Consider the following 16573-nt stretch of genomic DNA (forward strand, 5'->3'; position numbering starts at 1 on the left):
AAAAAAGAGTCACTGTGGCTTAACCACCATGTAAAAGAAGCAGTGAGGGACAAAAAGGTATCTTTTAAGAAGTGGAAGTCCAATCCTAGTGAGATAAATAGAAAGGAACATAAACACTGTCAAATCAAGTGTAAACATGTAATAAGAAAAGCAAAAACAGATTTTGAGGAACAGCTAGCCAAAAACTCAAAAAGAAATAAAATGTTTTTTAAGTACATTAGAAGCAGGAAGCCTGCTAAAAACCTGTGGGTCCCCTAGATGATCGAGCTATAAAAGGAGCAATCAAGGATGATAAAGCCATTGCGGAGAAACTAAATGATTTCTATGCTTCAGTCTTCATGGCTGAGGACGTTGGGGAGATTCCTGAATCTGCACCGTCCTTTGTGGGTGATGAATCTGAGGAACTGTCCCGGATTGAAGTGTCATTAGAGGAGGTTTTGGAACAAATAGAAAAACTTAATGTTAACAAATCTCCGGGACCGGATGGCATTCATCCAAGGGTTCTAAAAGAACTTAAATGGGAAATTGCTGAGCTATTATCTGTGGTTTGTAACCTATCCTTTAAATCGGCTTCCGTACCTAATGACTGGAAGGTAGCCAACGTGACACCAATATTTATAAAGGGCTCTAGAGGCGATCCTGGCAATTACAGCCCGGTAAGTCTAACTTCAGTACCGGGCAAATTAGTCGAAACAATAGTAAAGAATAAAATTGTGAAGCATGTAGAAGAACATAATTTGTTGGACAACAGTCAACATGGTTTCTGTAAAGGGAAATCCTGTCTTACTAATCTGTTAGAGTTCTTTGAAGTGGTTAACAAACATGCGGACAAGGGGGATCCAATAAATATAGTATACTTGGATTTTCAGAAAGCCTTTGACAAGGTCCCTCACCAAAGGCTCTTGTGTAAATTACATGGCCATAGGATAAGAGGGAAGGTCCTTTCTTGGATTGAGAACTGGTTAAAAGACAGGAAACAAAGGGTAGGAACAAATGGTAAATTTTCAGATTGGAGAGGGGTAACTAGTGGTGTACCCCAAGGGTCAGTCCTGGGACCAATCCTTTTCAACTTATTCATAAATGATCTGGAGAAAGGGGTAAGCAGTGAGGTAGTAAAGTTTGCAGATGATACCAAACTGTTTAGGATAGTCAAGACAGAAGCAGACTGTGAGGGACTCCAAGAAGATCTCACCAAACTGAGTGATTGGGCAACAAAATGGCAAATGAAATTTAATGTGGATAAGTGTAAAGTAATGCACACCGGGAAAAATAACCCCAACTATACGTACAGCATGATGGGGGCTAATTTGGCTACGACAAATAAGGAAAGAGATCTTGGAGTTATCGTGGACAGTTCTCTGAAAACTCCCACACAGAGTGCAGCGGCGGTCAAAAAGGCAAATAGGATGCTAGGAATTATTAGGAAAGGGATAGAAAATAAGACCCAGAATATCTTACTGCCCCTGTATAAAACTATGGTACGCCCACATCTTGAATACTGTGTACAGATGTGGTCTCCTCACCTCAAAAAAGATATTTTTGCCTTGGAAAGGGTTCAGAAAAGGGCAATCAAAATGATTAGGGGTTTGGAACGGGTCCCATATGAGGAGAGGCTAAAGAGACTGGGACTTTTCAGTTTAGAAAAGAGGAGACTGAGGGGGGATATGATAGAGGTCTATAAAATCATGAGTGGTGTGGAGAGGGCTGATAAAGAAAAGTTATTTATTAGTTCCCATAATAGAAGAACTAGAGGACACCAAATGAAATTAACGGGTAGCAGGTTTAAAACTAATAAAAGAAAGTTCTTCTTCACACAGCGTGTTGTCAACCTGTGGAACTCCTTGCCAGAGGAGGCTGTGAAGGCTAGGACTATAATAGAGTTTAAAGAGAAGCTGGATAAATTCATGGAAGTTAGGTCCATAAAAGGCTATTAGCCAGGGGATAAAGTGGTGTCCTTGGCCTCTGTTTGTCAGAGGCTGGAGAGGGATGGCAGGAGACAAATCGCTTGATCATTGTCTTCGGTCCACCCTCTCTGGGGCACCTGGTGCTGGCCACTGTCGGCAGACAGGATACTGGGTTAGATGGACCTTTGGTCTGACCCAGTACGGCCGTGCTTATGTTCTTATGTTTATATCACTCAGCCTCCCCTCGTAGGTCATGTGCTCCAGCCCCCTAATCATTGTGGTTGCCCCCTGCTGGACCCACTCTAATGCGTCCACATCCTTTCTATAGTGGGGGGCTCAGAATCGAATACAATACTCCAGATGTGGCCCCACCAGTGCCAAATAAAGGGGAATAGTACAAGGATGCTGATTAAAAAGATATTCTGGTTTATTTCTGACTGGGCCATTTACCATTTTAACAAATTAGTGTCAGATAGATTTTCAGGATATGTCTAGACTACATGGTCCATCGACAAAGCCATGTAGATGAGTTTACTAGACATAGGAAAATGAAGCGGCGATTTAAATAATCGCCATTTCATTTACATCAAAATGGCCACCGCGCTGTACCGATCAGCTGTTTGGCGGCACAGCGGGGCAGTCTGGACGTGCTGCGGTCGACAAGGGACGCCTTTGTCGACCACTCCAGTATGCCTCGTGAAATGAGGCCTGGGGGAGGGGGAGGGGGATCAGCAGGGCCTTCATGGGCTGGATTCACCTGCTTGGCGGGCCAGATCTGGCCTGCGGAGGCTCCTTTGCCCACCCCTACTTTAGACCATCCAATGGGCCTGCTGCCTAGCATTCAAGTGAGCACAGGGAAACATGCCCAAGTGAAATCAAAACCAGAAAGAAAACTTATTAGGGAAACAATTATTTCCTCATTCTCTTTTGATCATTGATCCTCTTACCGTTGGGTATAAATTTAATGAGCTTTTTTCCCCCAGCTAATATCAATTTGGGGAACATTACCAGAATCTGCAGTATCTCACTTCATCTAGAGGGGTCACTAATACTAGCTGGCTGCGTCAAGTCTGGCATGATTTTGCAGAAATACTTTTAACAGAAAAGTTTGTCTGTTAAAAGTATTTCCGCAAAAGAGCGTCTAGATTGGCTCGGATGCTTTTGCACAAAAAGTGCTTTTGCGCAAAAGCATCCATGCCAATCCAGACGCGCTTTTGCTCAAGAAAGCTCCAATGGTCATTTTAGCCATCGGGCTTTCTTGCACAAAAAATTAAGGTGCCTGTCTACACTGGCCCTCTTGCGCAAGTATTCTTGTGCAAGAGGGCTTTTCCCTGAGCGGGAGCATGTAAGTATTTGCGCAAGAAGCACTGATTTTGTACATTACAAAGTCAGTGCTCTTGCACAAATTCAAGCGGCCAGTGTAGACAGCTGGTAGTTTAGACATAGCAGCTGAGTGTGCGGTTAGCAGGTTTACAAATGTTATCTGTTCTTACATGTGTGCTTTTCCTTCTTCAAATTGCTGCAGTAAAGGGCAGCTTGTACAGGCCACACAAACAATATCATTAGCAAAACCTAAAATTACATTTCAGCTTGGAATTGAATTAGTATTTGGATACCATATACGTTCAGAGCCAGGAAGCTGATGCAGCATTTACTGACTTGTGTGTTAGTGCATGACAGGCACGCCCTGAATTACATACATCCAACTTACAAACATCCACACGTACAAACAGTTGCTCTCCTGCAGCCACAGGGGAGCAGGCAAGAGGTGGCAACAAGCGGCACGGGTGCGGGCCGTCGTACTCCGGAGGAGCAGGGAAGTGGTCATACAGTCACAGGATGGAGAGAAGCAGCATTGTTAAGGGGAAACCGCTACTTCTCACTAGCCGCTGGCTGCATGGCTGCCCCCTGCTCCTCCTAAGTCCCCTCGTTGAGTGAAGGCTGGATGCAGCCCCAGGGAGGCACTGCAGAGCCTGCAGTGGGGAGGAGAAATGGCAGCTGGGGAATGGCCAGAAGTCCCCTTTAGAATCTCCACCTATCTTCTCATCCTTATTTAATGAAACCTGCCTTTCTGCAAGCACACCAACATTCAAGGTTAAATAAAAAAATATTTCTGATATTTTTCATTGCAAATATACAGTATTTCAGCTATATTATGGGTTTAATAGGGTTTTGTGGGCTAGTCAGGGAACCTAGCTACCATTTATAACATTGTTTCTATGGGAAAATGTGTTCCGGGTTCCAAAGAACCGGCTTACAAACAAACTTTTGGAACATAACCTGATCGTAAGCTGGGGACTTCCAGTTCTTCCTAGAGCTCTTCACTGAAAGTTACTACTAATGGTAAAGAATTGTCTAACAAACAGGTTCTGCATGTATGTGAGAGTGATGCGGGGAATGCTGGCAAATCTGGTTTTGCTGCATTTGTCTTTTAGCATTTAAAAATGCCCCTAGCCTTTGACTACATTTTAAACAGTGGCACCACTCATACTGCAAATTGTAGGACATCAGATTTGATCACACTTTAATCAGAATTTGAAATCCTGAGAAACCACTAATAGGCAATTCTCTTGATACAGGTTGAACCTCTCTAATCCAGCACTATCCATGGTCTGACATGATTTTAGTTGGCTGGATGTTTGCTTATCATGGGTGTGGCCACGTTTCCCACAGTCCCATAAAGTTTGTTTACAGCCACCAGCCCTGGCTCTCAGTGTTCTGTGCTGTTATTTAGCTCTAATTTACCCCTGTCAGGTTCAAGTTCCCTGGCTCATTCAGTTTTCTGAGGCTGACAACAAGGGCACAATTCAGGATATGGCTGCTGGGCAGCTTCTGTGCTGTGAAATCAGACAGAGGTTCAGCAAATCCTTTTGCATATATATCATTTAACAAGCTGTCAAGTGATAACTTCTTATAGCCTCCAACCTAGGCTGGACTTAGAGCTAAAGGCAAAGGGCTATTCCCTCCAGCCCTTTTCCAGAATATCCTGCACGCATGTCAAATGGGAAATCTGGCTGGTTTTTAACCCATCAGGACAGATTTTGTAGTGCTGTGATGGTTCCTGGTGAAAAGCTATAATGCGCTGCGCTTGTTTCCACATGGGACTAGGGATGTAAATACCCCTTAAAAATGTTAACTGATTACACGATATAACTTTAATTGGTTAACCAAGGTCTCCAGACCAGGCCTCTGTGGGCAGCAGAGCTGCTCCAGCTTGCTGGGGTCCCACCATGCCATGGGTGGGGGGCTGCTTTCAGCCTGGCCCCGCACATCCCAGTGCGCCCAACCAGGCTGGAGCACCTCTGCCCGCAGCACGGTGGTCCTGGCCAGGCTAGAACAGCCTCCTTCCCGCATTCAGCAGAGGTGTGCTTCAGCCTGGCTGGGCTGCCAGTTAACCAGTTACCCGGTGAAAAGCTGCCCAGCACCAGCGAAGCTTACTGGGTAACCAGTTAACCTTTACATCCCTACCTGGGACCAACATCCCCTGTAAAATACAAACACACGCAGCTGTGCATCGATCTTTAACTACCACACACATCACACTGAAGGGGCATGGCCAGAGCCTGGGTCCCCTTATGTGCTGGGCCTTCAACCAGCTCAAACTACAACAGACCCAGGAGCAGGTTGGGGGGAGAGAGCTCTTGGGCAGAAGCCATCCAGGCAGCATTGAAAATACATTAAAATCGCTTATAGATCCTGTCCTATTGCAACCCGGGTACCTTTAAATAGCTTCCTGCTGGCTTTTGCTGCAGCTCACCCAGCTCTTGCCAGAGCTACACACCTGGGTGCATCTGTTTACTTTCACCTGTGCCTCCAGGACAGAGGTGGTGGCTTGTTTGTCGTTCTGAAAGGAGAAAATCCATACAGCAGAGTCTAGAGTAGCTGGCCCCCAAGATAGAGAGACTGAAAACAAAGGCAAGTCAGATACCAGAGCCAGGGGCGGATATAGGGCAAGGCGAACGGGGCGGCTGCCCCGGGCCCCGCGCTTCAAAAAGCCCCGTGCATGTGCCGTGGCGCCACCGTGCATGCGCATGACATCACTGCGCATGCGCCGTGGCAAAGGGGGGCCCCCGCAGAATTATGCTGCCCAGGGCCCTGCAAAACGGTCATCTGCCCCTGACCAGAGCATGCACCAGGTCGCTAATCATGTTCAGCCTGAGGGCCGCATGCCGGCAACCATGGGCAGTGGGTGAAGGTAGGGCTAGGCTTGCTCAGCCCAGCCCCACCCCTCCTACCCAGGCTCTGCCCCCATGTGTACAGTAGGGCTATGTCTACACTCACGGCTTCTTGTGCGAGTAATATGCAAATGATGCTAAGCATGGAATATTGCTGAGCCTCATTTGCATACGTAATGAGCCACCATTTTTTTTCAGAAGAGGCTCTTGTGCAAGGAGGAGCATCTACACTGCCCCTTCTTGCGCAAGAAAAACCCTCTTGTGCAATGCCGTTACACCTATTACTTTTCAGGAAGAACGGCGTTGCGCAAGAGGGTTTTTCTTGCACAAGAAGGGGCAGTGTAGACGCTCCTTCTTGCGCAAGAAGCCGCGAGTGTAGACATAGCCTAGGTGTTCTAGGGGCAGAGTCTGGGTGGGGCCTGGCTAGGGGTTTGGGAAGTCGATGCCCCCCCCACCCCCCCAGCAGCCCAGGACAAGGCTTAATTTGCAATACACCAGGGCAGACTGAGGCACTATGAATTATGGAGGTGTGGGGTGCAAAGGCATTGCCTCCACCAGGACCCCACGGACTGCACCCCTAGCATACAACAGCCCCAACCTTCCCCCTGTAGTAAAGCCACCAGAGTTCCCAGCCCCAGTATGCAGTGGGCTACCCCAACCCCGGACTACAATTCCCAGCATGCAGTGGGGTCCCCTACCACGCTTCTCCGCACGCAGTGAGGACAGGGACGCACGGGAAAAGACAGCGCAATGCATGGTGGGAGCGATTGTTCTTGAAAGGACACTGCGCCTGCGTTGAAGCATTGTATGCACTGCGCATGCGTCTACTCGCCCTGCCGCTGGGTCAGCTAACGGTGATTGGCCGCGGAGCGGCCTGACCGCGCAGGCGCACGGAGTCAGGCAGGTTTCTCCTGCCCCGACAGCGGCCCGGACACCGCTATGCCCGAGGGCAAGTCCCCGCTCCGGGAGGTGCTGCCCAAGCAAGGTGACCGCCCCCTGCTCGAGCCCAGGCCGCCCTCGGGGGAGGGGGGGTCTCGCCGCCTGCGCTGCCGCCTCGGCACCCCAGCAGCGAGCGGCCAGCGCGTGGACCCCTCTCCCCGCTCAGCCCCAGGCGGGTTGGGGGAGGGGGAGCCGGGCGCGCAGCGAGAGGGGCGGCTCCCAGCGCGAGGAAGGTCCCGCGCGCCTGGTCCCCGCCCTCTCGCGCTGGGGGCGTTTGGCGCGCGGAGCCTGGGCTGCACGCGCTGACGTCAGCGCTGCCCCGCTCAGTAGCAGTCAGGTCCCGGGGCCCGCGCTGCTAGCTCAGGGGCTGGCAATGGTTCTCGGGGGGGAGGGGCATTTCATGGCGTTTGCCATGGCCCCGGGGCACGACTGGGGAGCAGCCTCCCGCCAGCCTTATCTGGAGCTTTGAATTAAAAACCTAGCAAAGGGGCTGACAGCGCCTGGCCCCAGGGCAGCCGCCCAGGGTTGCTGCAGCAATTTTAAGGGCTCCCCTGCCAGGGTAGCACCACAGCTGGGAGCCTTTTAACGAGGATCCTGCTACCTGAGTCACCGTCTGGAAACTTGATGGCATGGGCAGCACAATATAAAGAGAAAGTGACCAGATAAGGTCCATGGGGGCAACATCAAAGTGTTAAGCGGCATCTTGCTTGCCCAGCCTTGATCTAGCCCATCCTGTCTAACCTGCTCTTAAATCTCTCCAGTGACAGCTACACCCTCCTAAGACAGTTTTTCAGTGCTTAACCACCCTGACTGCTAGGAGGTTTTCCTACTGTCTGACCTAAACCTCCTTTACTGCAATTTAAGCCCATTGGTTTTTATCCTATCATCAGAGATTAAGACAAGGTTTTTTTCCTACTTGTAACACTTTTAGGTACTTGAAAATGCCTCATGTTCCTCTCAGTCTTACCTCTTTTCCAGTCTAAACAAACCTTTGAAATTTTCATATCATCTGCTCCTTTTTCCCACCCCCTTCCATTTCCCCCCATCTTCTCCCCTATTTATTTTGGGTCTGCACAACCTAAACTCAAAACTCGCATCATCTGAAGAAATGGGCTATGCCCATGAAAGCTCATGATACCATCTACATGTTTTGTTAGTCTATAAAGTGCTACCAGATCATTTGTTGTTTTTTTAAGTTCATCCAATTCTTTCAGTCTTCCCTCATAAATCATGTTTTCTAGACCTTCTTGTTGCTCTTCTGGATGTTCTCCAGTTTCTCCACATCTTAAGCATATAGCAGTTTTGACAACTTCTCATTAAAATTACTAGTTCTAGAAATTAAGTTTGAAAGTTGGGATTGCAGATAGTGTTTCCTCTAATCTTTTCCATCCTGTACAGAGTTTTTCCATCCATGTGTGCTATATATTTGTGCAGTCAGGCATGTGCACCCCCAACAGAGACAATATCTAGCTGTGGGCATTCTACTAATCAGCTGGGTGGCATTTTATTTTCTCCTGAGCAGCCACAAAAGTGCACAGTTAACAGAAAATACTACTTCCAGGGCTGCTTTCAGATAACCTATAGCACTGAGTTCTAGCATCTGTGCTGATAAAAATGTAAGAAATGAAAGCTGTCCCCAAAAAATAAGGCATGGTGTTATATAAGTAATCTGCTAATATGCTTGGCTACTGTTGGAAAGCTGAGAATCCTAGTCATTAACTTGATTTTTTTGGAGACAAATATAAGGAATAATGATAGTCTAAAAAAAGTCTGTCTTTTTTGCATAGATCTGAATATATATGAGTCCCAAACCATGGCCTTGTGACTCTTCATTTCCTGAAAAAAAATTTTTTTCTTATGGTTCAAAGACTATGAGCCCGCTTCTGAAAAGCAAGCCAATTCTTTGAAGTTAATGACTCATGTTTTTGCAAACCTTTTCCCAAAAAGAACAGTATATTCTTTTTGAAAGCTAATACTATCTTGTTCAAAATTAAGTATTATCTAGGCTTTCTAAGACATTTGATGCTCTTATTTCAGAAGTATTTGTACTTGGTAGTAAAATGGATGCCAATTACATGAAATTTACATACTCTTTTTTTTTCTTTCTACATTTCAGGGCAACTGTCAGTAGAGGATGTGGCTACCATGGTATTATGCAAGCCAAAATTGTTGCCTTTAAAATCTGTTACCCTAGAAAAGCTAGAGAAAATGCAGCGAGACGCACAGGAAACAGTTCGCCAACAAGAAATGGCACAAAGGGAGCATCAGCAACAAAGCCAGCAATAGAGTGCAAAATGATTCACCCCTTTTAAGAAATATTTTACCTAAATACTGTATCTTAATCTAGTGATTTGCTGTACAGTTACTAAAAAAGAGTTCAGAAATGGTAGAAGTCCCTTCTAAGCTTTCTTAGTTGGTGTCTTTTATTGTACATATTACATATTACAAATGTCTATAGATTTTGCTGAAGATGTGTGTTTTGGTTAGTATGCTTACCCCTTTCTGCGCAGTTGCATCTCAGCTTTTTTTTTTAATCTCTGTAATTGTGGGTTCCTTCCCCCCCCCCCCTCCCCCAGCGCGTCCTAAGGAAATCCCCATTTTAAAAGGCCATTTACAAAAAATGATCTGGGGTCTTCTAATGTTTTGCTGATGGTCTCATCTGCCATACCAAGATGTTAGGGTGGAAACACTCTGACAAGAGGAATGGGTATTTGTTAAAATCCCTAATCAGTTCCCTTGTTGCTGGCTAACCCCCACAATCTGCCTGCCTGGATTGTCCTGCCCCATTTCCAGTGGTCCCTGTTGAACAGGCAAGGTCTAATTTGTTCTAATCAGTAGTGCTGGGGCTTTTGTAATAACCCTTGTTTCTTTAACAGATTTGGGATAGGTAATACCAATACAGCTACTCATTCCATTACTCTTGAACAGGTATATAAATCGTTCTGGGGCTCTGGACAAGGTTTGCTAGAAAAGCAGGCTGCTGCTTTAACTTACCACAAAATGGCATATATCAGTTCTAGGATAAAACTGATAGGCTACGTCTAGACTGGCATGATTTTCCGCAAATGCTTTTAACGGAGAAGTTTTCCGTTAAAAGCATTTTCGGAACACAGTGTCTAGATTGGCACGGACGCTTTTCCGCAAAAGCACTTCCGTGGCAAATCTAGACACGCTTTTCCGCAAAAAAGCCTCGATCGCCATTTTCACGATTGGGGCTTTTTTGCGGAAAACAAATCTCAGCTGTCTACACTGGCCCTTTTGCGCAAAAGTTTTGCGCAAAAGGGACTTTTGCCTGAATGGGAGCAGCATAGTATTTCCGCAAAAAGCACTGATTTCTTACAGTAGGAAGTCAGTGCTTTTGCGGAAATTCAAACAGCTAGTGTAGACAGCTGGCAAGTTTTTCCGGAAAAGCGGCTGATTTTCCAGAAAAACTGGCCAGTCTAGACACAGCCATATAGTTTTTGCTTCATGATTGAAGAAAAATACATTCTGATTTGGAACACTTACTCATTAAGGGTCACACAGACATCAGAATTTGTGATTTATAATCAAGAGCTGTGCAAGGGCAGTCACCTTTGTTTTCTACATTGAAACCATAGCAGAATGGTATCATTAATGTCATCCAAATGTTTGCATCTCCATTATATCTCAATGAATCCATAATAGTATCTAATGCCAAAGTGTGATTAAAAAAAAAAAGAAACCTATTCTGAAGCATTTTTAAAAGAAGCAGTGAAAGAATAACTATATATGGAAAGACTTAGTTTCAGCAACATGAATAAATAAGATGTCAGGGCTTACGCAAGTTAATTTTGGAAAAGCAATAGCATACATTATAGCTAAGAATTAAATCCCTGGCAACAGCTTTAAACTGAAATTTTTAATTAAAAAAACACATTAATTGCACAGTTAACAGTATGGGGGAAATTTGTGATTAAATGCCTTTTCAGTTTAATTATTCATGAATCCTCTGCATAATACTATGCAAAGGGTACGTTCAGACATGTATTTTACTAGCACCTGGATCAAAGGTTATCTGCAGAGGAACTGAAGAGCTTTCCAAAACTGTTCATATAAAACAAAGGAAAAGGATAGTTTTACAAAAATTTATTTTGTAATACATTCTACCAGAACTGTTCATTTTTTTTCCAGTTTTGTAGAAAAATAGATGTTCCAGCCACCTTTTACTGCACTAGTCTTTAAGACCAATCAGTGCATTCTTTCCCTGGAAAAGATGAATACATCTTATGACCAATCCATTTTTTAGATTCTTTAAAGAAATAACCATTTTTCCTCCCAAAGCACAGCATTTCAACAGCAGCAGCCAAAATGAGGTTACAGCAGCTTAACTTGACCTCCTCTATAATAAAGCTTTGTATAAACCAGTGATTTTACTACAAAAACACTGTCTTTGAAGGAAAGGAGTGGCAGTCAGACATCAATGCAGAACATGGAATGATTAGGTCATAAACATATGGCACTTACAAAAGGGTAGCTTATTTGAAGGCACCACCACAGAAATGTGGTTACTTGTTATGTTCTACTATATGCTGAGAGAAAAGTTTCCTTCCCGAATAAAAATTTACAAAACTATTTCAGAAATGATTTGTACCCAAAACAAGTGCTTTTAAAAAATATGAACTGTGCTAAGCAACTCTTACAATTTAGATAAAGAATATATTTTCCCCCTTTAAACATCTAAAGGCTGCAAGAGTTGGTTCCTGTACTCAGTAGCTTTCTAGTTTAAGACGACCTCCATCTCCTTCACTTACAAAGCGCTTCCTTCCCCTGTAAGGAAAAACAAAATGCATGATTATAAATTTCACATTAGTGTCAATAGTCTTTCCTTATTTACCATAGCGTAGAGTGATCCCCTGTACCATTAACAGGTTCTGGTAGTAACATGAAGAGGGTAATATTATCTGATTAAGAATTTGACATCTGAAAAGGTCACAATCTGAATATTCTACACAGAACACCATTTGGCTGTGTCTACACTGGCCACTTATTCCAGAAAATCAGCTGCTTTTCTGGAATAACTTGCCAGCTGTCTACACTGGCCCCTTGAATTTCCAGAAAAGCATTGACGATCTACTGTAAAATCATCAGTGCTTTTCCGGAAAAACTACGCTGCTCCCATTCAGGCAAAAGTCCTTTTCTGGAAAACTGTTCCGGAAAAGGGCCAGTGTAAACAGCACAGATTTCTTTTCCGCAGAAAAGCCCCGATCACAAAAATGACGATCGGGGCTTTTTTGCGGAAAAGCGCGTCTACATCGGCACAGACGCTTTTCCGGAAAAAGTGCTTTTCCGGAAAAGCATCCTGCCAATGTAGATGCGCTTTTTCCGGAAATACTTATAACGGAAAACTTCCGTTTTAAGCATTTCCGGAAAATCATGCCAGTGTAGACATAGCCGTTGTGTATTTATAGTAGCCTCTCAAAACTTGCCCCTCAAGCTTCTTAATAGGCATAATACATCCTTCTCCCTTTCTCAGAATTCCACATGAGAATTAGAACCTGAGAAAGATGCTAGTGTGACACCAAGATATTGCAGCTCTTTAGCCAAAGATCAGGAGTAGTACAAAGTCATGCAAAAGCATCCTTTCCTACACTGCTATTAGGCCTCAAGCTCAAGTGGGAAGAATAATTTCAAAGGGTATGTCTACAGTAGGAAATTATTTTGAAATAACTGTCAAAATAACAAAATCAAATAGAGTGTCTGTACTACGGGGGAGCCTTGAAATTAGTCCGAGGCAGGCTCTGTTATTGTGGATGTGCTACCTCAACTTAGAGCCCCAAGAAGCACTAGGGAGTAATTACTTAGAATTACTTTGGAGAGTAGTTATTTTGAAATTGCAGCAGAGGAGAGTCCACATTAATGTTATTTTGAAATAACTATTTCCCAAGGAAAACTGGAGTACAAATTTCAAAATGACCAGCTTTGTAGTACGGATGCTCGCTTATTTCAAAATAAAGGGGATTATTTCAAAATAACTCCCTACTGTAGACCAGGACTAGGCAAGAAAATTATAATCCTCTTCACATTTTATACAGACTTCCAATTACAAATCTCAAAATGCTTTGCAGACATCAATCTGGGGAGGTGAGAGGTTTAACTAAACTTTGCAAAAAAGTTATTTTGAAAGTGCTGCTAAACATAGTAACTAACATTGAAGAATAATGGAGCTTTACATTTTAAATGATTAAAAAACACCTATAGGTGATAATATATCAGTTTAAACTTAATGAATTTAACTCTTCAAAGAGGGACAATTTTTAGTCCCTAGTTTATGGATGTTGGTTCTGTCTGGGATGAGAATAAAAAAATCCCTGAGTTTATTGCTGTTAGGAAGATAGGCATATACTGTGGGGTTTTTTTAAAGGACTTTTTTTTAAAAAATTTGATCTGCTGAAAATTAATTTCTGTGTAAGAAACCTAACTCAGGGGCCAGCAACCTTCAGCATGTGGCCTATCAGGGTAATCCACTGGCAGGCCAAAACTCATTTTGTTTGCTAGCTAAAAGGAGGTCTTCATTGAGAACACTGATGTCTTTGTGCTCTCAGTTCTGGTCTCCAGACCTGCAATTACAGGGAAAATCCTGCAGTAGAGTATGCAAAGTGTAGATGGAATCTTTAGGGAATGTAGCTGTTAAAAACTTATCTAAAAAAGTATGTGTGAACTGAATTTTCAAAAGCTTATAAAATTGACCAAATTTGGGCAGATCTTCACTAGGGATGGAAAAATACACATCCCTGAAAAATGTCCACATCCTGCCAAATTCCTGCTCCAAAGAATGGGAGCTTCAGAGCTCTCCAAAGAAAGAGTTGCTATGATTTTTTTTAAACATTGATCAAACACAATGTATTATTTCATAGGTTCATTTTCAGCAACTGCACTACCCTTTTGGCTGATATTTTCCAAAACAATTCAGCCTGAGGCAGACATGAAATGTTTCAATCTAAATGCTTACAGTTTGGCAAAGTTCTACACATCTGAAGACAAGGTCTTATAACAGGAAATGTCAGGCAAACTTAATATACCAGCTTTGTTTACAGTTATATGAAAAGTACCTTGAAGGACAGAGGTCTCTCAGTGGTTTAGAAATGATTCCAGCCTGAAAACATTCCTCTACAAACCGCTCAAGCATCGAGTATGAATGTGGCACATCCAGGTTAATATCTGGGATTTCACGGTAAACTCGTTCATAACCCTGCAAGAGCAGTGTTAGAGTAATGAAGTTACATTTTGCCACAAGAGAGGTTACTCTTTTATACTCTGAGGGTATTATAATAATCCAAGTAATTTTTTTTAAAGTATTGAAAATAATTTCAAGGGATCTACACTACCTCAGCTGCAAGTTAACACCATGCTATAGACCACAGTATCCCCAAATGTATCTACTTACCTAGGTAGATGTACTAATTGAATCTTAAGGTTCCCCAAAAATTAGAGGACCCGACTGTGACTGGTCTAAACTTGCCTGTACAGTACAGTTTCATAGGCAATAACATCAGAAATGTTTCTAGAGTTTTTACTATTCCTCCCATCACTGAGCAGAGAGTGGGTCATCTCCCCAACATGCCAATTAAGATTAGGGATGTTAAAATGCATTTATTCAAGTAAACGTGTAATCACTGAAAATTTCAGCAGTTACATGGTTGGGGGGGGGACGACACAGAGGCAGCAGTGCACAGGGTGCAGCTTAAAAGCTGGTTCCCTTCACGCACCAACTCCCACCTGTTCTCCCCGCCTGTGATGGGGCAGACAAGTCCCACACTGAAGGGCAGAGGGCAGCCCAGGCCCAGCTGGCGGAAGAGGCCCCCTGGTATGCTCCCAGCAGAGCACAGGTATAAGAGCAGAGAGAGCCCTGCATTTGGGGAGGCAGCAGGAGGGTGGAAGGGAGCAGGCAGCAACCCTGGTGTTTCTGCAGCAGCTGAGGCCAGAGACAGAGCCCGCAACGGACTCCAGGAGTAAAAGCCAGCAGCCACCCCCGCCTGAGACACTGGATCACCTGCAACCCCAGCAAATATTGATTCCGAGGCAAGCAGACTACAGGGGTGCCAGGGCGTGGTAGGAAGCAGCCCAGGGCAGGGGACTGCTAGAGCGCCTTGGCATATAGCAGACGGATTCCCCGCCGAGCAGGCAGGAGCAATAGTCTCTGCCTAAAGGTCCCTGGGCTGGGAGCCGGTGGAGAGGGCGGGCCCAGGTGCCCCTACTACCCATTTTCCTACCCTGGACAGAGGGATCCCTGGCCCCAGAGCAGCTTCTACTGGGACTAGACTACAAGAGCCGTATTTGCCCTGTTAGAGGGGCATTAACTTTGGGGACTAGGTGGTACGAACCATATTTACTCGGAAGGAAGGGTGCACCCCGTGACACGGCCCCACTGTATTGCTGTCTTTGATACAGAGGCAGAAGGAGGGTAAGGGAGGGTTGCATGTAACCATGCACGTGGCTCAACCATATACATGGTTGCACTTTCACATCCCTAGCTCAGACTGCTCAATAATCCATTCCGTACACAAACCACTTCCCTTGTTCTTGGACGAAGGGCAGTGGAGGCCCAGAGAAAATGGAAATTGGACTGAATGTGTCACAGATCCTCTCACAAACTGGGAACCAACATACTGTCACTTGTTCAGGCCTTACAGCAGAACTACATTTTATAATTCAGATAGAGTTAAATTATTTTGTTTTTATACTCAAAGTAATTTTTAAAAAATCAAGTAGAGCTAAATAAAACTACTTCAGTAAGAATGAGTGGTCAGGCTCTATAACAACCTCTTTTATATTGCAACATTATGAAAGATTTACATTTTTAGTAATTAAACTGCATAATTCAGTAAGAAACCTTAACGTTTCCTTGTTATCAGACCATATTTTAAATTAGTCTCAACTCTGTAGTTCTATGAGGGTATGTCTATACAATAAAGTTATTTAGGGATACCAGAGATATCCTGAAATAGCTACCCCTTGTGTCTTCTGAATGCGTCTGCTATTTTGAAATAAAGCGGATGCGCTATTTCACCATCCCTGTAAACCTCACTGTATGAGGAGTAAGGAATGGCTTGAAATAGCAATGTATTTCAAAATATGGTGCTGTATAGACAGCGCCAAATGACAAAATAAGCTATTTCAAAACAGACTCGAAATAAGCTACGCAAATACATGGCACAAACTGCATATTTTGAGTTTCTGGTGCTGTGTAGATACACCCTAAGACAACACTGGTACTCCCTCTATACATATCATTTATTGCTATGCCTTGGAAACATCAGCTATAGCCTAGTCGTATAAGTCACAAGGAGGGCAAACAGAACCACAGCAGTACCACTCTAGTATAAGGCAAGAAATAGAACAGGAATGAGATTTGAAAACACACACTTTTTTGGTGAATTACTATTCCAGTGTAAAAATATACTTACTCGTCTCATTTGGTCCAGAGTAATGACAGTAGATGTCCAGAGGGACTTCAATAAATCAAGCATCATTTTAAAGGTTGTTTCTCCAGTTGATTCTAAAACCATAATAATTGCCTAAAATGACACAAAAGGA

The 16573-nt window shown here is 44.1% G+C and overlaps 2 protein-coding genes across 5 annotated transcripts in view; one reads left to right on the top strand and one right to left on the bottom strand.

Moving 5' to 3' along the window:
• Positions 1–6905: 6905 nt before the first annotated feature.
• BBIP1 (BBSome interacting protein 1) lies at positions 6906–9487 on the top strand. Its single transcript, XM_006135002.5, has 2 exons — positions 6906–7064; positions 9135–9487. The coding sequence occupies exons 1-2, from the start codon at positions 7019–7021 to the stop codon at positions 9302–9304; spliced, it is 216 nt and encodes a 71-aa protein (XP_006135064.1). The 5' UTR covers positions 6906–7018; the 3' UTR covers positions 9305–9487.
• Positions 9488–11110: 1623 nt separating this feature from the next.
• Positions 11111–16573, bottom strand: part of PDCD4 (programmed cell death 4) — a 32855-nt gene continuing 27392 nt past the window's right edge. For all 4 annotated transcript variants that reach the window (XM_075935484.2, XM_075935482.2, XM_075935480.2 and 1 more), the window contains 3 exons: positions 16444–16554; positions 14089–14228; positions 11111–11806 (listed from right to left, as the gene is read on the bottom strand). In XM_075935484.2, coding sequence (XP_075791599.1) covers positions 11746–11806; positions 14089–14228; positions 16444–16554 — 312 coding nt within the window. In that variant the 3' untranslated portion in view covers positions 11111–11745. The remainder of the gene's footprint in view (positions 11807–14088; positions 14229–16443; positions 16555–16573) is intronic.

Source organism: Pelodiscus sinensis, chromosome 8 (assembly GCF_052426305.1).
Source record: "Pelodiscus sinensis isolate ZL-2025 chromosome 8, ASM5242630v1, whole genome shotgun sequence".
Classification (NCBI taxonomy): Eukaryota; Metazoa; Chordata; order Testudines; family Trionychidae; genus Pelodiscus; species Pelodiscus sinensis.

Excerpts from the sequence above, each read along its gene's own strand:
- BBIP1 (XM_006135002.5), top strand. The coding sequence starts at position 7,019 with ATGCCCGAGGGCAAGTCCCCGCTCCGGGAGGTGCTGCCCAAGCAAG. Across the intron at positions 7,065-9,134 it reads GGAGGTGCTGCCCAAGCAAG|GGCAACTGTCAGTAGAGGAT; the intron begins GTGACCGCCCCC and ends TCTACATTTCAG.